Source organism: Larus michahellis, chromosome 15 (assembly GCF_964199755.1).
Source record: "Larus michahellis chromosome 15, bLarMic1.1, whole genome shotgun sequence".
Classification (NCBI taxonomy): domain Eukaryota; kingdom Metazoa; phylum Chordata; class Aves; order Charadriiformes; family Laridae; genus Larus; species Larus michahellis.
In genome coordinates, this window is record NC_133910.1 from 12036442 (window position 1) to 12057783 (window position 21342).

The 21342-nt window shown below is 50.4% G+C and overlaps 1 protein-coding gene across 3 annotated transcripts in view; it reads right to left on the reverse strand.

Annotated features, from left to right (window-relative positions):
• COL5A1 (collagen type V alpha 1 chain) overlaps nt 1-21342 on the reverse strand; it is a 160680-nt gene that overhangs the window by 73137 nt on the left and 66201 nt on the right. For all 3 annotated transcript variants that reach the window (XM_074608283.1, XM_074608282.1, XM_074608281.1), the window contains exons 5-11: nt 14146-14277; nt 12239-12385; nt 11866-12114; nt 7530-7682; nt 7015-7071; nt 2890-2931; nt 2512-2574 (exon numbers count right to left, since the gene is read on the reverse strand). In XM_074608283.1, coding sequence (XP_074464384.1) covers nt 2512-2574; nt 2890-2931; nt 7015-7071; nt 7530-7682; nt 11866-12114; nt 12239-12385; nt 14146-14277 — 843 coding nt within the window. The remainder of the gene's footprint in view (nt 1-2511; nt 2575-2889; nt 2932-7014; nt 7072-7529; nt 7683-11865; nt 12115-12238; nt 12386-14145; nt 14278-21342) is intronic.

Here is a 21342-nt window from a genome sequence, read left to right on the forward strand (position 1 = left end):
TGCTATGGGGAGGAGGGAGGGATAAACACTACCTTAAAAAAAGACATCTGCAAGTTCAGGTGCAGTGGGTCAGTCTCCACTTAACCCACAGAGAGTGCCAGCCTAGGAAGGACTTAGGGAAAAATATCTTGTTCTGATCCTCTGCAATGGAGCGAATTCTCCCTCTTATTCTTTCTAGGTCTTAAATTACTCAATTAAGATGAAAAAAGTTTTGGGTTTTTTTTTTAAAAAAAAAGGGATAAACAAGGCCACAACACAAATCCTTAACAGCAGTCGCAGCAATTAGCTGTGCTGAGACACACATCAGAACGGCCCAACGCTCCTATCTGTCCAGACCTTCACGTTTGAAACCCAGTCATCAGCTTTTCTCGCCTTGTCTGGGCAGAATTCAACCAAGATCTGCCAGAAGAGCGTGAAGCCCTGCAAACACAGAGAGCCTGGATCACCCCAGCTTATCCTTCCCGGGCACCAGGAGGCAAACGGGATGCGGTTTCCCATCTGGAAACCAATTGCTGACTCAGCGGAGGATGCTGCGGTGCGTGCGAGCTCGCTGTGGGCAGCCTTATCTGCCAGAAGAACGTGCTCAGGACCTCAGCGACCAGGTTAGGGAAGCGGTTGCTGATAAGCGCTCCCCTCCTCGGAAAGGTGTTTCGCATTCGCTGGGTGACACCACCGAGATGTTGTGTGTTTGGGCACGTCTCCTGTCACTGCTGCTCTCCTCCTCCCTCCTGCGCTTCCCAGGAGAAACTCCGGAAAAACAGACCTCCAACCAAGCCTGCCTTCAGAAACCCACCTGTACGCGTATTTTTTGGCCGTTTTGCTAACGGGACCATCGGGACACCTCAGGCCACAACAAGCCACAGGTGGAGGCTAGCGTTAGGGCTGCTGGGAGCAGCATTTCATCCCCCAGATGACACACCAGTCCGCTAGAAACTATATGGAAAGCGCATTTGACTGCACTCAACATCAAGATGCGCCAAGGCACCAAAACGGTGTCAAGCTCTAAGCTCCGTTTGTTTTGCTCACGCAAACCTGCTGAAATCAATGAATTTACTCATGCGAGGCAACTGCTGCTGGTACACATGTCCCCCTGTGCCGCTGCTCGGGCATCGCATGCCACTCCGCTGGGCTGCGCCGAGACGGGAACTGCTCTTCTGCCGGCACAGCCCCGGTTGTGGTGCTCCATCACCCAAACCAGTGTCACTCAAGGGCACCGTGCGCACTCCCCTGGTTTCAGACCCAAACCGAGCTGCTCCAGCAGCCGAGGCTGATCCCACCTCAGCCCCTGTGCAAAGCCAGAACCCGTCTGTGCTATGGTGAATCTTCCACTGGATGTCAGGCAAAATTCCCGATGGGTGCAGGGCTGGGAGCAGCCTGGTCCCCTCTGCCCAGGCAGCTGGGCACGGGTACCCACCGCCCGGCTACCTCTGCTGGGGAGGGGGAATAGGCTTGAACTGTCATGCAAATGAGGAGTATATTGGGATGAGGGTCATTTCAGAGGCTCATCTCAGAGAGTGAAATGAGCGGGTTTTAATTTTTGGCATTGCCAAGCACACAGATGGCTGCTCGACCGGTGCTTGCGCACCACTTACTGACCCGAGGCTCGAGTTCAGCAGCTCCCAAAACACTGGTCATTCTCGATCCCAGGTGAGGACTCAGCAATAACAAATAAATATGCAACTCTGACCAAAGCGTGGTGCTAAAGTATGGGATTTGGGGTCAGAGTCTATAAAATTGTTCGGGAGCAGCTGCCTTCGATGAGACCCCCCGACGCTGGAGCCTTCTGCAGGCAGCAGTTTACAGAGCAGTGGCTGCCAGGGACAAAACTGATTTAAAGTAACATCAAAACTAAACACGCAAAACCTAAGTTATTGCGTTGCTAAAGCACATAAATCAGTCTCTAGTGCTCGCTGGTACGGACCAATAACCCACCTACAGAAAAGGCGAGGTGCTGCACAAGAGCCACCTTCCCACCGGGAGCAGTCTGGGACTAAAGGAGCGTCAAGGAAAGACCCGCAGCAGCGGCGCTGGTGTGACCCTGGGACCATCCTGGACCCAAACAAAACCGAACCCTCTTCCAGGACTCAACACTAGCTGGAACGAGGTCGCAGAATTGTGGTTGAACGTCATTTTAGTGTGCTAACAGCTATTTTGTGTGGTTGCTTACCCTGGTTGCCCAGTGCCACAGCCCAGTTCCCACACTGGAACAAGCAGCCATGTACCACGGGTGCAACCAGAGAGCAGAGGGTTTGCCAGCCTTACTTTTGGTTTTAACCTGGAGAAAACCGCTTAATACATTTGACTAGCGCGGCTCTTCCCCAACCCTTTGCCGCTGGATGCAAAGGTCTGGCCTGTACCCTACCATAAGCTTCTTTTGGGGCTGACTCAGAGGAGATCTCTATTACAGGATGAGCAGTATTTTAGGGCTCCAGCGACACACCGCAGTCCCACTTTGCACACCCAAAACGACCCAAGGCTTCAACCAAAGAGGAGAAAAACATGGGTACTCACTCTCTCCCCAGGGTCACCCATTAAGCCCACGGGTCCAGTTGGTCCTGGAGGTCCTGGAAGGCCCTACCATAGAAAAGACAGGGGAAAAAAATAAGCCACTGAAGAAAAATGTGTTATTATTTGTAACACATTTATACAACGAGCAGGAAAAGAGTTAGAGCTTTCTGTTTATTTTTGCACCAGAAAATCGACCCCGAAGCGCTCTGTACACATGCGTGGCATATGGAAGCAATAGAGCCCGAGAGCAGCTGTGTGCTGAGTGAGCCCTCCCCGGGCAACCAGCATCGTCCCCGGGCAACCAGCATCGTCCCCAGGCATCCAGCGCCCCAGAGCCACGCACACCCTCCCACTGCAAAGGGTAGACAAAGCGTCACTTACTGCTGGACCTTCGGGACCAGGTGGGCCTTCCACCAGCATACCCTAAAGCAAAAAGAAGGAAAAAATGTGATTAGCAACACATCCTCAAAGTCACTTTGACTACAGGGCTGGAAAGCCCAATGCTTTCTCGGTTTTTAACTATTTCGGGTCTTGCTGCTAGCTCTGGGCATCCCAGAGCTGAAGGGTTTCCACTCTCACTGGATGCCATCTCCTGTGTGCCCACGGCCCCAGGCACAAAAGGCAGCACCCGTTGAAAAGCCAAATACTGTCTATTTGAGTCACGCAGGGCATGGCACAACAAGCCCTCTCCCCCAGCACAGCGTCACCCTCCTCATCACAGCCCTCCTCCCTTAGCTCATGGCCAGGCAAAGGGCAAACCCTGGGGCACGGCCAGCCTTGCTGGTGCTGCGGCGGGAGAAGAGCTCCTCTTCAGGAAGAAGCTGCTTCTAGATCCAAGCAGCATTTGGTTTTGTTTTTTTTTTTTTAAAAAAAAGTTAATAATCAAATTGCAAGGTTTTTTAAAATTACTTTCCCAGCAGACTGCATGCTGTGATTTACTCCGTGTACCTACGAAATCACTGTGTGGGCAAAATGGTAGAATAATGTTATTCCATTCCTTTTAATCTAAATATTTTGTCATAACTTTAAATCAGGTCTATCATGTACTCAGTAGAATTGAGTTGCCTTTTTTTTTTTTTTCCCCTCTTGTGTATGTAAGAGGCAGAAAAAACTCCCAATAAACCTGGCAAATGCTTTCCAGAAGGCATCAGGACAATCTGGTGGGAAGACCCCCACAGTGAGCCCTGCCCTTTTATCTCCGGACCAGTGACCGTGCCCCCGGCAGCACCCAGGTCCAGCCAAAGTGGTCACAGCACTTGCCAGCTCATCTCTAGCAACCGGGGACGTTTCTCCCATGGGATGAAATCAGCCTGTAAAAATCTGTAGATAAGCAGTCGGCTCATTCGGGAGAAGCCTGGAGGAAGCAAGTGCAGGGACTGGTTTCAGGTCACCCTTGGCCGGTCTCCTGGGCTCAGGCTCCGGTGCCAAAAGCCTCAGCTGACCCCACGGCAGCCACTACAGCAGACGGGGCTGAGCTGAACGAATCTGAAATGTCTAGAGGAAAATCCAGGCATTCCTGCCCCAAAAGTCACAGTCTCGAAGCCCAGAGGAGCAAAAAACAGGGTAAAACATGCTGCCGTGAACCATCCCTGCTTCATTAGTGGGATGCATGTTTCTGCACCGCTAATGCACGGCCAGCACTATTTTCCATCTTTCCCAGTGTCCACACTACTCATTACCACCTCGTTTAAAATCTGGCTTCCGCTTCATTTGGATGCGTTAGGGGAAATTTTCTGCCGCTGTCATCACAGAAGCGCCTGTACAGTCGTTCTTCACCAGCAAAGAACTAGGTCATGGACTTCACCCCGTGCCCATTATGACAGCAATTTCCCTTCTGCCATGGAGACACTGCTCTCTTCTGGGTGGGAATTAGGGGTGAACCCTACGCGACGTTCCTCCAACCTGCACTAACTATGAGCTATTTGCTGTCGGAGGCTACCAAGACAAGGTGAGCTACGCTGATGGAGACGGTGTCCTGCGAGACTGACATCCACCAAGCTCCATTTCAGACACACGATGAGGACATTGCACAGGGCACCCCTGAGGTCCCAGCAAACCTATCTCCATATGGGCACCCCAAGGTCCACCCCTGCTGAGACCAACAGCGCATGGTTTGGTGTGACAGGCTCCAAACCAGAAAGTAAAAATTTTCTCTGGGCTGGGGCTCTGCCCCAGCCCACATACGTCTCCCCAGGACATTTTTGGGGCTGCTGGGTACCAGGATCACCATGGTCCCAGCATGCCCAGCGCCGAGGCTCCGCTTCCCATGGCTGGCTGCAGAGCCTCGAGACGCTCCTCCGCATGGGGGAAGAGTCTGGGCTAATTAGCCAATTGGCGATGCAAACATCCTTGGCATCTTCCCATATTTATCTGTTGGTTTATGTTGAGCTCCAGCTTTAGGGACATCTGGAGATTCTCCTCGGCAAGAAACCTCCACTGTTTATAAGACTGCTCGTCAACAGGAGCGAGCCACCAAGGGCGATCGCCCTGGCGGGGGTCGCAAGCAAACCATGGACTTGGGACCGTCCCAGAGGAAAAGAGGGTGTTGCTTCCACTCGATCAACACCCGGCTGCTACCCACAAGCGAAGCTGAAAATCGCAGAAACAGCCCAAAAGCTGGCTGCCGCACGCAGAGGGGCTGCGCAAAGGCTCTTCAAACCCTCCCCGACGGCAGGGGTGAGCACCAGGGTGTCCCCCCCGCAGAAGGACAGAGGGCTGTGAGGAGGGGAAGGCAGCCTGGTGCCCCCAGAGATGGGGTGCTGGGGGGTCCCAGCCATCCCCGGCTCCATCCCTCCTCGCCCTGCGCTGCCCCGCTGCCTCCAGCGAGCGTCAGCACAGAGCAAGGATTGAGGGACGGGCGCTTTGAACGCAAAGGAGAGAAAAATCCAGCAAGAAGCCGACGGCTGCGTTTGGTTTTTATTCCCCCTCCGCTGCAGCTCCCATCAAAAAATAAAAAAAATAAAAAAAATAAAAAAAAGATTAAAAAAGAGCTGAAGAGCGCAGCAAATCTGAATTTCTCTCAGCCGAAGAGGAACCGCACGGAGAGGGAAAAGGCGGCATTTGGTCTTGTTTACGTTCTGGCAAAAGCGATACATGCTCCAGTGTTTTGAAACAGCGAAGGCGGCCAAATTCTTTCTGGATGATTAAACTTAACTATTTTGTTCGCTTTGTAGCATTTCAGATTGGTTCTGGACAGGGCAGGCTGGGCTTCTGCTGGCTTCTTCATGGGGTTTGGCTGCACCCCCCCCCCCTTCCCACTCCTCTGATAAGCAAATCCCTCGCTCCTCCTTTTTTGGGGGGGGAATGAGAGCAAGACCCAGAAAGGAAGAGAAGGCAGGAAAGGTCGGAAATGCGTTTATAAGGCACCCGTTCAGGCTTTCCAAGTCCTGCTGCTGCACCCCAGCTTCTCACTGTCCCGTGTCCCCCCCCACCTCGCTATCTGCAAAAGCGCCAGGCAAAGGAGGAAAGGGAAGAAGAATTAAAAGAAAAAGAATGGCCTCCGAGCGATGGGAAGTGCTGCCGCGACGCTGGGCGCTGCGCTGGCCCTCTGCCAAGGAAAATTAGGTTAATTGAGTTGCTGGTGTGCAGCGAGCGTGCGCTGGGCCCTTCGGGGCTCGGGCTCAGGCTCAGGGGAGGTGGGTCCAAGGACCCGAAGCCCCTTTTCCAGCCCTGGGGAGGAGCAGAAATGGGGGTACCTCGACATGCTGACATGCAGCGAGGGACAGACACATGGCCATCAACCAACAGCCCCTTGCTCTGCTCAACGGGCACCTCGGAGCAAACACCACGAGGCCCCACCATGAGGGAGCTCCATCCTCACCTACGGGGGTGCTCAGTTGGGCACCCGTGTTTTTTTGCGGATCACAAAGGGCACGGGCAGTTTACAATCATTCTTTAGAAAGGAAAAACGACCTCAGAAACAGGCAGAATCATAAAGAAAGAGCGCACCGGGTTGCACTGCTGGGATGACACCGGGTTCCTCTGAAAGTGGAGAGCTGGTGGGACCCCGGAGCCGGTGCAGGAGCAAACCTCTCCTCTCCCCCAGCTGTGTGCAGGGAGAACCCTTTAATTTCCAACGGGATGAACCCATTAGTTGCACAATTAAAGCCAGCCCCAAGCTGCAAGGTCAGGTCAGGATATGGGCTGGCCCCCGGCCGCGGGCGGGAGCGTGTTCACTGCCCAGCCAGGGACCCGGGAGCTGAGACGTCTTAACCCTCTGCCTTAACGCTTCAGTTCTGAACGGCCCAGGTTTTATTTTGGTAAATGAGAGATTTCATGGGAAATTTTGCACTTCCTTCATAATCTAGGTCGCTTCTTGAAGTTTAAAAAAAAATTAATAATTACAGTATTTTATGTTTAAAGTTTTTAAATGAACCAAATAATTCTTCCATGGGAAATTTTCCTCCCAGCTGTCCCACTGAGAGCACCAAACCATACCGAACGTATCCCTTGTAGCTTTTTCCTTGGGGAAAAAAAAAGAACACCAAAAACCCAGATGCTCCTTACCGGCTCAATAATCGCAGGCTCCCCCTTCTGTCCTTTTTCGCCCCGTGGGCCACCGATCTGCAGCACACAAGGGAAACGCAAAGGCAGACAGTCAAAAAGGTCTTCCATCCCTGGAGGTGTCCAAGGCCAGGCTGGATGGGACTTTGAGCAACCTGGTTGAGTGGGAGGTGTCCCTGCCTATGCCAGGGGGGTGGAACTGGATGATGTTTAAGGTGCCTCCCAACCCAAACCATTCTATGGTTCTATGACATTGCCTGCATTGGCATCCCCACCCCGCGCAGGAACTGGAGGTCCCGGGACAACTTCTGCAACCCAAGGGCTGCTGATGTTCGCGGAGAAAAGAAACGGGGCATCTCCTCCTCGCCTTGTGCAAAACACACGGATTGCGTTTTGTGGGTGAATCCAAGCGAGATGCTCTCTCTGCTCTTTGCGTTCCTAATCTCTATGCTATAAATTATGGGAAGACAAACATTTTGAACTAGGGCTTACCCTCGATGGAAAATTAACTCTCTTACCCCTTCGTAGATGGTGTCCTGGTTAGCGGGCATGCCGGGGCCAATATCGGGAGAGACGGTTCGGTCGTAATAATTATCATAATAATTCCCATCGTATTCTTTTATTGTTTCCTCAGTGAAGTCTTTATCCAGGTCGTCTCCTCCTTGAGCAGCCTAGAAGGAAAAGAGCAGCAACATGTCAGGCTGCAAATACTGGAAATCTAAGGGAAAGACTCGTTAAATTTGGGAATTTTAAGGTCTCCATTGACCTCCAAGGGTGTTCTCCAAGCAAGAAGGATGGGAGGATCTTTATGTCAAAGATGTACACTTTAGGTACACCCTGGCTTTGCCTGGGATTTCTCTGCTGATCCCTAAAATAATACTGTGAGTGTAAAAGGTTGAGCAAGGAAAAGAAAGCACGGCACAAAGCAGCAGCTCCTGTCAGGAGGATCCCGCACACTCTAAAGGCCTAAGGAAAGAGGAAAAAGGGAATGGAAGTTTCAAACTCCAAGCCCGACTCATCTCTCACAGCCTCAACGTTGCAGACGCTGGATTATTAAGCGTGAAAATTCACACATCCAGTCGCATATTCAAAATGCACATCGAAACCGCGCTGTGTCAGGATGAGTGTTGGATTACAGGAGGAAATGTGGAAAAATCCAAGTTCGCTTCTACAAAAGCCTCCCATTTGTTTAGTCTGGGATCCAAATTGCGATTGTACTTGTCCCAAAAGCAGAAGTTTTTACAAATCTGATGCATTAATCCCTGAATCCTTTCTGAATCCTTACAGCAACCGATGTCACGGACCACGAGCACGGACATCTAGACAAGTATCAGAATTTCCTTGCTTCCCTCCATACCCCTGTGCTTTCTGCAGCTTGGCAGGCAACCGTCTCTTGGCATCCTTTACTCTGAGCAGCACGGAAAAGAAGAACATGTGCTGATGATATATTTTTTTTGTTTCTTTCCCATTCAGGTAATGACCAAAACAGTCCATAAATTGAATTATTTCCCAGAGAAATTATCTCCTCACTACTATGAATTCAAAATCATTTAAATGCCACCATCACTTCCAGACCTCGTTTCTGTGCCAAGACTGCTCACAGCCCAGAAGCACGAGCATCTCTATCTACATTCAAGAGGTTTCAAAGTAAATGCTAAGGCAGCCATCGCTCTGCCACCCCATCTTCTTGTACCTCTGCAAATACCAACTGGTCTTTGCAGAAATCATAGTTTGGCAATTAATTAGAAAGCTTGGAAAGATTAGCATTATTTTTCTTCTGTACCATTCAAATGGATCTAGTGCTGTCACACACGTCTTTTATCCTGTTTGAAATCTTTTATCTTGCTTTGCACTTTGAAACCTTGAAACCTGTTTATCTTGCTGTAAAGCTTTTGGGGATAACGCAGCAACCTTTTTTTTTTCAAATTGCATGTCTTGAAAATGAACGTCAAAAATGTCTGGTTTGATATTTTGATTTAAGGTCCCGAAGTTAATTTGCATGGAACGACATGATATTTTGAATAACTGGGCAGAGAAAGAGGAAAGTTCTCCGTGCTGAGATTTGTGGGTGCTTTGGAGAACAAACCAAAACAAAAGCCTGAAAATAATCTCCTTTAACAATGCTGTTAGACAACCTGAATCAGAAAACGGTCCCCAAAGAAAAAGAAGAGGTCCAAAACTCAGCGTGCGCAATACCGTGACTCTCCTTTGCTGATAACAGCTTCATTTAAATCACCTTTTAGTCTTCCCTTCGGAGAAGCAATGCAGATATGCAGCCCTGGTATATGCATCTGGACAAGGAAAGCAAACTGCCTGATGAATAGCAGGCAATGAACAAAATATATCTGTCCCCAGCTCCTCTTGTTCATGGGAGTATTGCTGCCTACTAAATCTCGGAATTGCTTCCCTGGCATTTATCACGGAGTTATTAGCCATAATGAAACCCAAGCCCAGGAGAGTTCCGTGACTACGCCTGCCTCCCGAACCTGGCACCCAGGCTCCACGAAGTTTCACTTGCTTAAAACTAAATCCCCCTTCAATTCCCATTGCAGGAATTAAAAGTCTTCCCAAAATATAGACAGGTGAACTTCAACACTGACGGACACATCCCACTCTTGCAACAGGTTGGTGACGGGAGGCCAAAAATGACCCTCCTGCACCAGACGGACGTTATCCCGTTTGATGCCAGGACCTGGAGCGAGCAGTGCCAGGGCTGGCACCGCCGGCAGCGCGGGGACACCCGTGTCCCAGCCCACCTCTGCCCCACCGCATGCTTGCAGCCCTGTGCGACACCTCAGGGGCTCCCGCTGCCTTCCCCGGCTGCCGGCAGGAACCCGGGACTAGTGAAATTATGAACTTCCTCGTGACCACGAGCACTATTTTTTTTCCCCCTAAACTAGCCAAAAACCTTATGAGAGTTTTTTATTATTTCTTTTTTAAGAGCAAATAAACATCTCCAACCACTTTAGCAGTCTATCTCCCGCTGCAACCCTGTTTCTAATAACAGGTAATTACCCACAGGAGCTGCCGATCCTCACCTCAGCAGCCTGGTCTGCGGATGGATTAAAGGACTGGGTTTCCCCAGGAGTTCGTGGCAGCAGGCAGGGCCCTCAGCTCCCTCTCTGAGGTGTAAACCTGAAATCCGTACCCTCCTGGGTATTTGTCCCTCAGGCCGACACTTTTTGGAAGCCTTCCCTACGTCATGCTGTGTTAACCTACGCCTCGGTGCACGGGAAGCTCCTTCAGCCAGGCAAGTCGTGTCCTTTTCTCTGCTCATCAGCCAAAAAATTCACTGGAGCAGCCTCCCAGCCCAGGGGGTGTCCCGCAGCCCTTCCCCATCCAAACGCTGTCTCTTTTGGAGCTGCTGGAGGGGGACAGTTTGCACGCTCTCCCTGCGAGATGCTGAGCTTCCACATAGGAAAGCTTTGTCATGTGTTTCCCCACCTGAACTTTCCGCCTCTTCCATTTCCTTTTCCTAACAACTAAAGCGGCCCTTGAGCCTCTTATTTCCTCTTCCAATTTTTTTTCAGGTCACGCTTTCCAATCTTTAATTCCTCTCTATTAGAAAGCTCAAGCTTGGCCAAAGATTTCTGGCTCTTTGTCAGGAAACAGAAAAGTTTCCCATCCATGGGTTCCCTCAGGTTGGCGCTCGCTTCCTCGATACGCTGGAGCCTCTTCTGTTTCTCTCTGTGTATCATTTTGGGCTGCTCAACCTTCTCCTCCGCCGCATTATTTCATCCCCAGTTGGCTGGACTGGATCCCCGCCGCGCCACCAGCCCCCGGGGCGGCTGGCTCCCCTCCCGCCTCGCTCCAGCGGCTCGGCTCTTTCCTTGGACATTTTCCCCAACACCTTTTCATTCAAGCTTCCAGCTCCAACTCCAAATATCTTGGCCAACTTCTGTCTCTTTTGCCACCCTCCAGCGCCTCCCAGCCAGCCTTGAGTTTTGACGCTCCCATAACTAAGTAATTCTTCTCCATTTGAGGAGGAACCGCAAACCCCTGCCAAGTCCCATCCTACCTCCCAGGAAATGTTATCCCACTATCAACTCTCCTTGCTGATGCTCCTGGATAACAAAGAATTTGCCTTATCTAGCGCACTTATTTCCTGCAGCTGCACGACAATTTATCTCAGGCTCATCTAAGGATGAGACCAACGTTCATCTCTTTGAGCACCAGTATAAAAGGCAAGAACTGGGCAAGTCTTAACGATAGAGGAGTCTCAAGTGCGACATATTTCAGTCAAAGCATATTAAAGTGGGGGTAACTAAAAGTGTAATTGCTCCAACAGAAACGTCAGCTGTGGGATCCGAACTGATCTCGTCTTTGAGCAGATCTGGGCACAAAGCGGAGGGGCTCTCTCTGGGCGAATGCAGCAGTTTGAAATCAAGGGTTTGTCCCAGCATCGAAATATTTTTTTCAAAAATTACAATCTGAAAAGCATAAAGATGCTATTTGAGTGGGAACGGCAAAATGAAAAATATTGATGTTCTCCATCAAATCAACATTTTAAGGATTTATATTAATAGCTTTGAAATAAAATGTTTTTACTTAGATTTTAAAACCAACCCTCATTTTTCTTTTTGTCAGACAAGCACCTCGCACAGGGAAATACAGATGTCGACACGAACAGATTTTTCCAGGGGAATAATCCTTAACCAAATTCTAAATATCTGTGTTCCACCCCCTGAAATATCTGGAGTTAAATTATTTTACAAGAAACTTTCTCTTCCAGCAGCTGCCCAAACCACTTACAGATTTACCATATGGATGATCACATCTCCTTTGCTCTCGGCTATGAAAGACCAGAATTAATAAAAAAACACAGTGAAAGGAATAAACATTCATTAAAATTACATCGGTCTCGTTGTAGGTGATGACGGTACTCGTGGGGAGTTCAGCTTCCACGGCGTTTTCAGTGAGTCCGCCCTGGGGGTCTACTTCTTCGTTGTAGTTAACATCTTCATAGGGGAGCGGCGTGAAGTACTCTTCGTTAATGGTTTCATAATTGTACTCATCCACGAGGGGGTCATCCACCGTAGCATCCCCTTCCGTCTGCTTCCCGGGGTCCCCTCCCTCGGGTGATGGCGTGGGGGAAGGATAGTCCTATTGCAGAAAAAAAATGCCAGAATCAGAGAAGCAAAGAGAAAATTGTGCATCATCCTCCACCTCCCCCTCTATAAAGGTGCCATTTATCAACCACATCTTTGCCGGGACCCCGCGTCGGTACCTGCTTGGTTTCAGGTCTCTCTCCAGCAGCCACTTCAGGAGTGCCAGGTTTGGTGGTGGGTGTTTCGGGCTTTACAGCTTCATCAACGTCTTCGTAGTAGGGGTACTCGTAGTAGTAGGTGTCACCTTCTCCCTCCCCGTCGGTGTACTGCAAAGAGAAGATGAGAAGCAGAAAATAAGCTGGCAGCACCCAAGCACGCTCCTGCCAGCTATTTCAGACACCGTTTCATGTCAACGGGGCCACACCGCGATGAAGATCCATGGAGCGAAATCTTTCCCTTCCTCCTGTTCATGAGCTGCTGGGACACCTTCACCAAGAGCCCGGCTGTGGGCTGCTTTGGCAACGGCTGTGATTTGAGGAGGTTCCCAATCACCTCTCGACCCTGGGGCACGTTCTCCCTTCTCAGAGAAGATAGACCTCCCCTGCAGCAATTCAGTCACCCAGGATAACACAATAAAAAAAGAAAACAACATTAATTTGTTTTAACATCAGATTGTTGAGACCTCACCAGGTCACAAATCTGAAGTGTCCAGAGTGGGGAAGAAAACGTTTGAATCACGCGGCCGCTCTGAGAAGCGGGGGTGCAATTTTCACTCGTCCCACTGCACTAACAGCATCCCTGCGACTCCCCGTCCACCCGCGGCCCGCAGGCAGAAGGGCTTGGAAAACAAGATATTTTCAGCGTTTTCCACAAGGCGTCAGTCATTCTTCGAAACGAAACGCAAACAAAACATTTGGTTACAGCCGGGCACGGCAAATTTCTTCGCCGGTCCATCGCTCTCACTGGCAGCAGACGCCGGCGCGTGGAAGAGTTATTCTTACACGGAGCAACACAGCCCTAAGACAAGCCAGCCCTTGTTGAACTGCTGGCTTCAAAAGAAGAGTTTTATTTTCCTGCTACCACGTATTTTGACCGTACCGAAGGTCTATTTTATCTTACTTATTTATTGTTTCTCCAGAAGCGCTGGCGGAGCGGTTAGAGCCGTGCCTCGCCTGCGAGCATCGCGCTGCTCCCCACAGCCCTGCCAGGCCGAGCCTCAGGGTTTGACACCCGGGTTTTTAATTCAATCCCAAAGCTAAACTGGAGCGGGCTGACGGCAGTACAGCTTCACGGGGATTCCGCGGGAGCCGGCAGATTGGAGATCAGCTGAAAGCAAGAGAGTGCGCGGACCGGCAAATCAGGCCAAGAGAGCAGCCAGGATGCCGAGGAGCGGCTGAGGATGCCAGGCACGTTAATTGCTGCGAGCCGAACCCGAGACCTTAAAAACGTGATGTTCTTCTGGAAATCAGCCACACCTGAACATTTCTAATTGAGCAGCAGAAATAAAAAGTTATCCTGTATCAGTCTTCTCTTTTCTTTTCTTTTTTAAAGAAAAGGTCTTGAGGCTAACTCTTTGTTGAAAAAAATATCGAGCACAGCAGCTTATACAGATGAGCCGGCAGCATTCCTGCCAAAAATGAAATTCAAATGGCAAATACCCGGGCAAAAATGTTTCCCCCTCCTTTAACACCTGTTATTTCAAAGAATATTGAAAAAGAACTGCTTAGTCCTTTTACAAGCTCAACAGTAAAAATTGAAGTTCAGAAACAGGTGCCTGTTTTGGTTCAGGATTCGACCCGCCAGGGAAGGTCAGTATTTCATGCTCGGCTCGGGTTGTCTCTCCTGCCAAGTTTTTGAGCTCCAAGTAAATATTAATTTCGGTCTCTGGAATGGGAGGAGCGCAAAAAGGAAGGTAAGGGCAAGACTCAAGACCAGAACCCGTGAATCCTAAAAACAAGCTCTGTCGTGGCCCTTACAGACGAGTTGCAGGGAAGGAGAACGGGAGGAAGACGCCCGAGCCGTTTGCAACCTCAACACGATGCTGGTGCTGCCCCAGAAGCATCCCCAAACCCTGCCAGAGACTTACGTATTCATCCTGGTTGGGGTCCTGGGACTGGGGGGCATCGGGGATGGCGGTGTCGCAGTCGGGGCTGTAGTGCTCGCAGTAATCGTGGGCTGCTCGGGGGTCCGCCACGATCAGGAGCTGCTGGATGTCACCCTGCGGGGAGGGAAAAACAGAGCGTCAGGGGGAGGGGTGGGACACGTGGAGCCACCAGCCCCAGACTGCAGTCAAGGGGTATAAAACACCACCGCGAAATGAAAAGCAAAACACTTGGCAGGGTGATCTCGCCTGAGATGAGCCAGGAGAAAGCCCTCCGTCATCCAGGGCCGGGCCAAGCAGACGCTTATCTCGGGCTGCTCCGCGAGGTGTGAAGCCACCACGCTTCACGCCCGGTCCCAAACGCACCTTCCACAAAGATAACCGTATCTGCAGAGAGGTCACCCCTACAACCCAACAGCGCTGACAGCCCCGGGCAAGGCGGGGGCAGGAAAAATAGGAGAAGGTGGCTCTCCGCACCCCAAATCAGTAGCATCCTGCGGACAATAAAAAACGGCCTTTCCTGCTTGGCCCCATGCAGCTCTGCAGGGCTCCGGAGTTGTCCTGCCCAGTCCAAAAAGCTATTTATTGGCTTCAAAACTTCTCTGCTTCTCCCACCCCATCAGTTGGTCTCATAAAAGGCATCATCTACACCTTGCCTCACCTCGATTCTCCACCCACAACAGCGCGGCAGACATAGAAAGAGATTAGAAATGCATCTGATAATCAGAAAAGGAGAAAAGAGGGAGGGGGTTTTGTAGTGGTTTACTGAAAATCAGGTGCAGAGCAAGCTCATTAGGCACTGAGGCTGCTTAACGAGCCGCCCGCTATATCGGGAACGAAGCACAACGCAGCCACAGCCCAAAGGTCAGAGCAGAGACCGCTCTTCAGTCTCCTAAAGAACCACCGCACTGCTCCACCGTAACGCCAAAACCCGCTTCATTCACAGACAGTTACATAAGACAAGATTTTACTACTTGGATTATTAGAGCTGATACTTTAATTAGGGGGGAGGGCAATATCTTATTTAATAATAGCAAAACATGGCTAAGGCAGCAGGGGAAAAAAAAAAAGGAGCGTTACAGCAAAACCGGGAGGATGACTTGGGCATGTAATAGGAAACAGAAGCTCCGAACGGAGCCTGGCCAGGCAGGCGAACATCCCTGTGGAAAACCAAAGGATATTTTTTGAAATTATGGGCCAAATCTGCCTTCGTGCACGCAAGCTGCGCTCGCTCCAGCCACGGGGGCCGCCGGGTCCGTGGGGAGCTCAGCCCCCCATCAACACATAACCATCGACTTCACCAAAAAAAAGGCGCCGTTTACGTTTTTGGCAGAGATCCACAGGGAAAGAAGGTTGCAAGGACTGCGCGGACCTGGCCATATCCTGCCCGGCTCTGAGCGGCAGGGGCAGCTTACGGCTGCCTGGGGTTTCCCTCCTCAAATTCCAGGTTATCGCATCCATCTCTGCCGCAGCTCACCCAAACGTCTAGGCACCGCGCAGATGCTATGCAAGTTACTCTAAAATTGAGCGCTGGTTTAAGCTTATTAGTCATTGTTTCCTGTGAATAACCTTTATAAAATTAACAGAAGTGTCTGCAAAGTGGTTTTCAATTTTCTATTTTAAGAAAGAGAAAGAGTCTTCCCTTCCCTTTCCCGTTGTTTTTTTTTTTTCTCCCATAAATCCGTAGAACAGTTTTGTCATTAATGTCCTGGTTTTTTTCTTATTCAATAGAACCACCAAAAGTGGGGACGCAGCATTGGGAAAACAGAAAATGCCAAGTTTTTGTCTCTTAGAACATCTCCCTTTCAGAGCCAGCGCTAGCCACCACCTGACGTGACCTGCATGGGGAACTCAACCATGGCGTGACCTAGAGGACATCGACCGGCCCTGAGCAGGGACCTGAAGGAGCTGGGGGGTGTTATGGGGTCACTCACACCATAAAACATCAACCCTGTCTCCAAAGGCAGCTCAGAGCAACAAAACAGGCTGCCCCTTTGGAGCTCCCTCCAGTGGAGGATGCCCAACCTGGACAAGGCGATTTGCTTAAAGTTGATGATGTGAAGATCCCTCCAGCTGCTATTTCTGCACACAGGACCTCAGCCACCCCTGACAGCTGAGTAAAGCCATTCCTGCCCTTCTCTCAGCTAGGGGGTTAAAGCTCCCCGGTTTCCACAGGGTTATGGGGAGTGTCCGGCGCTGTTGGGATAAGCTGAAATAAAACAGCCACAAAAGCAGACTTGGTACTTGACTCCAAGAAGCAAGGAAGGACGGCTGAAAGCTTTTTCTTCCTGATAAGGCTGGATTTACACCTCAAGGAGAGCTGATAGACTGTGTCCTGTAAGTGACCAGGACTATAACTGTGTTTCCTCGAGGAACAGATAAAGCAAAGACAGGCATGTTGGCTAAACACAGTGCAAAAGGTTAAGCAGAAGAGAATTTGCTAAAGCTGACTTTGCTTTCAGTCTCAGCTGATGGCAGCTCCTGAGCTATGCAGGGGGAGAAATCCTGGCTCCATCCCACCCTGCGTCCCTGCAGCACAACAGGAGCCCAGCATCCTCTGGGTCTGATGCCTCAAGGCACTGGCAGCTCCTTTGAGTACGTGGAAGGACATCACCTGCAGTCCCAGGAGCCACAGGCTCAAGTCTTGTGGCCACAGCAGAAACCTCAACCTCACTCAACACACCAAAGGACAGCGTTGGCCCAGCGGTCGCCGCTGACTGACCAGGGAAAGATGAAGAACCACAGAAGGGTTTGGGTTGGAAGGGACTTTAAAGATCTTCTAGTTCCACCCCTCTGCCCTGGGCAGGGACACCTCTCACTAGACCAGGTTGCTCAAAGCCCCATCCAACCTGGCCTTGAACACCTCCAGGGATGGGGAAGAAGGGGAGTTTCCTGCCAGTTCTGGGTCGAGAACCTGAGAAAATCAGTGCGTAACTGAATAAATTTGGTACGCGAAGGGTGCCAGGAAAAAGCATGAGCCGCATCAGACAGCTCCTTCAGAGCTCACCACGCTTCGTGAGCATCATTCAACGCGCCTACTATTTTCCCATTTCCTTTTCAAACCCAATCAATCACCCTGCCCAGCAAAGTTCATCCTTTTCTTCTTGTTCCAGCAGCAGCGTGCAAGCATGCAACACCAGAAGGAAAACCAACACACCCAATGTTGGAGGAAGGAGAGCCCCAGGGAGCATCTGAGCTCAAGTACATGGACACGGGCTGAGCTCAGCGGTGGGGGAAGAAGGAGAGCTCATGGGGTTGCTAGACCATTCATCTTTGTTTCATTAACAGCAAGTGCACGGCGCTGGTGGATACCCCGTGTTAACACTTGTAAAAAGCAGACAGGAGTAAAACCTTGTTAGCAAGATTCCCAGTCAACTGACCTCATCCCTCAGCGCAAAACAATAAAATGGGCTAATTTAGCCGGTAATAAAAAGCCCCACTATCTGAACTTCACAAAAGATGCACAAAGCTCTGCTGTCAAGAGCCCCATTTTCTTTGATTTAAAAAGCCGACTTTAAATAGAGCAAGCCGTGCTGGGAGGTTCACAAGCCTTTTGTGTCTTCTCAAGTGTGTTGCCGCTAATAAATTTCACCAAGAGATAGCTGCCCCCAGCCCCGGCGCGGGCTGACAAAGGCAGCAGCCAGCTCTGCTCCCTTTCCTCGCTCAAGTGTCTATTTGTTTCTCCGTTATGGTTACACAAAACACTCGAGCCCCTCTCCCTTCCTATGGCACCATCTGCTTTTTTCAGCAAGAGCAGCGATAACGAAGATACCATTAATTTCCACCCCCCCTCCCCACACACGCACCAACGACGGATTTTCCATGAAGCCTTTGCAAGAGAGACAACTAACGATTACACTAAGAGAGTGGTTTAAAGACTTTACCAGCCGGGTCATTTAGGTTTTTAAGACTTATTTTCAAATAAAGAGGTATCTAAGTCAGGGAGCAAGTCATTAACGCGCTGGTATCGCTTCGAAGGAGAAGTCTGCAGCTCAGTGTCCTCCAGCCCGTCACCCACGCGGACGGTGGGGTAAAGGCCTCTTCTGACACGTGGACGAGTTGGGCACATCTGGGCACACAGGGCTCCAGAGAGCGCTCCGGTAAAACTGGGATGTTCCTAGTATGCAGAGGCAAGGCACAGTCACGCTTTCCCGGTCTGACAAAAATTTGAAGCGGAGGGATAAAGAAGGCCCATTTTTGTCTGAAAATACCCAATATTTCATCCATCAGAAGAGCTAGTTTTTAAAAAAGGAAATAAATCACATTTTGACCTTTATTCCCAGAGCTTCCCGTGAAGAGGAAGAGGCAGGACAGCACATTTATGAAGACGATTGTGAACTGCGCGGCTTTTATTTGCTCCGAACAGATGTAAGTGCTGACTGTCATGACCAGTAAGAATCTGCCTGACATTTATGGTAAAGCCATTTATGCCTGATGACTCATTTGCTTTATGGATTAAGTTCCATCAAGCCAGTTTAATTCAACTCCCCAGCCAGCTCCCAGACAAGACTGGAAAAGCTCTTCTGGAGCATTTTCTAACACTTATTCTATATGTGTGCAAAAAAATGTCACATCGCTTCCAATGACATCAACTCCAGTAACTTGGAGAAATCGCTGTGGTTCAACAAAACAAACAGCTGGCGAGGATCATCGGAGTGACTTCATCTGGCATTGGCAGCAGCTCCATAAATACTGGGATTCTTCAGGGCTCTCACTGCAACGCACCGATAATTAACTGGGCTGTTGTTTTAGTGCATTACCCCAGAAGTCTTCCAGCCTCTTAACACCCATAAGAATAAATACCACTTGGTGTGCTTTTTTTAAGCTCCTACATTTAAATCGGATAACCGCAGGCCCAGGATGTACAATTGTAACACGCAAAACAAGTAATATTTAAAAATGATTGGAAGCAATTTGGATGTTGTTGAACTCACCGGTTCCAGAAATGCAAACCCAGTTGGGTGGCTTAAGAGCGGCAGAGGTTCAATGTGGCTCGATGATGAAGTGGAAGCTCAGAGATCCCAGCCATCAGAAAGCTTCCAAAAAACCTAATCCCTGTCTGGGAGACAGCCTGCCAGCCCTGAGATGTTCCACTTGATAAAACCTGTCATCGGCACTTGCCCATGGACGGAGGCTCTCTGCTCAGGACACGGCGGCTGCCCTGCTCCAGGGCTCTGAGCAGCTCCTTGTGTGCAGAGGTTGGAGTGAGAGCGGTATGGGAGCAGTCGGGGAAGAAGGGAAGCAAGGGCTGACCCAGAGCTCACCGTGCCCCCGGCTCTGCCAGTGCAGCGAGACCCCAAGTCAGAGGTGCAACAACCGCTCAGAGCATCCTTTGTTGTACTGGCGCCATCCCAGAGTCCCTCGTTTAATCACAGCTGCTCCAGAAGAGAAGCAAAAGCCCAGCCAAGGGGTCAGGCGAAGCCTCGTCACCCCCACCAGCCCCTGTGTCCCTTTGTCCTGAGCCCCTCTCGCTGGCCAGCCACGGACAGGAGCGAGCTCACCAGATGGAGCAACTGGTACCTAAAGGGCATCCCTTTAGGCTTCCAAAAATTTTGCACTACAAAATGGGAAGGCAATAGCTGAAGGTCTGGCCCCCAAAAAAAAAAAAAAAACCAAAAAAAAAGCTTGACTCGCATGCAGTCGTGAGTCAGCTACAAATACTTGGTGGTTTGGATAAATCCAACGCGGATGTTTGCTTCCCCATCCCGCGCACAGGGGCTGGGGGAACAGACCGGGCAGCTTTGCTGCAAGACCTCCGCTATTTCCCCTCTCGGGCTCCAGTTACCACAAGAATGGCTCCCTCTGGCTTTTGGCACTCCCACAGGAGCCTCTTCTGCGCTCTCTTTAGAAAACACAGGTTTAATTACGCAGAAAAGGGAGCGAAATTTCACTAGAACCAAATATGGCTTCAAGGAAAAAACTCTGTTAAAAGCTGATAGTAGTTTCTCTCTCTCACTGCATCTCCATCTGGGAGAGGAGGAACCCTAAAAACCCCCGCTCTCACGACACCCCGGCCCAGTCCTGCACCCCCAGCCCAAAGCCAAGCCGTTAGCTTGTCTGATATTAAACTCGCAGAACACAAAGTGCAGTAATTACTGGGACAACCCACACGCCTCTTTCCCTGACCACAGCAACAAGAAGAAAATAAGCCCTTTGGCTCAAAGGTAATTAACCTCCCCAGTAATTTGCAACCTTTATCTTTTATAATCCCGGGGAGGAACCCAATTTCCTATCACGCGAGGACCCATTAACTCGCCCTTAGCCCTGGCCGCTGCCTTTGAAGGAGCGGGGCAGGGCAGCGCGGTCCCCACCTCTATTCCTCTTCCCCATCCCCAAACCCTGCTACCCTCCGCTCCGAGATGTCCTCGACGCCCAGCCCTGCTCCGATGGATGGAAACACGGTCGGGCAACGCCACGTCGTGCTTCCTCCACCTCCAACTGCTGGATCCTCGGGGCCCCGTGGCCGTTTCTTACAAAAGAGGCTTTCCAGAGCAAGGGGCTGTATTTCACACCGGTTTGCAGAGCCCACAGCACGCTGTAGGTCTGTCGACGTAATACGGCAACACAAATCATGAGCAGTTTAGCAAGGACTCCTTACTGGAAGGGACGGACAAGCGCTTCTCTAAGAGGAGAACAAAAGCCAGATGGCTTTGCTAATTCTGGAAAGCTCTCCTGAAGCAGCTGTCGCTCTGCCAATACCCAAATACCAGTCAAGGACTCAAGTCATTAGCAGAGGAGGAGACACTAACAGGAGGTTCATTTCCAGGCAGCTACTTCCCCCCCAGCCCCGATAACCACACGACGTAAATAATGCCCTACCCTTGTGTAAATGCTCCCACCGAGCACCCTCTGCGCTTGCTGGAGCAAACGCGAAGCCAGAGCTTATGCTAAAGTCTTTTTTTGTTTAAATGACAACACAGAGCTAATTCCCAAAGACAATATTCACGCTATTCATCAGCAGTATGGGTTATTTACGCCACAGCGCTTTACAGGCAACGCACAGACCCATCCACCATTCCGGCTTCCTATCCTCGACGGGCGAAAGATTTTCTTGCCTTTCTAAATGGCTGAGTTTGTCAAACCCATTAATCATTGCTGACATCTTCCTGCCACTTTCCCTGGAATCCTCACCAAATCCTGGCAGCCCAGAGCCCCTTTGCTCTCTCTGGTCCCACGTAACAT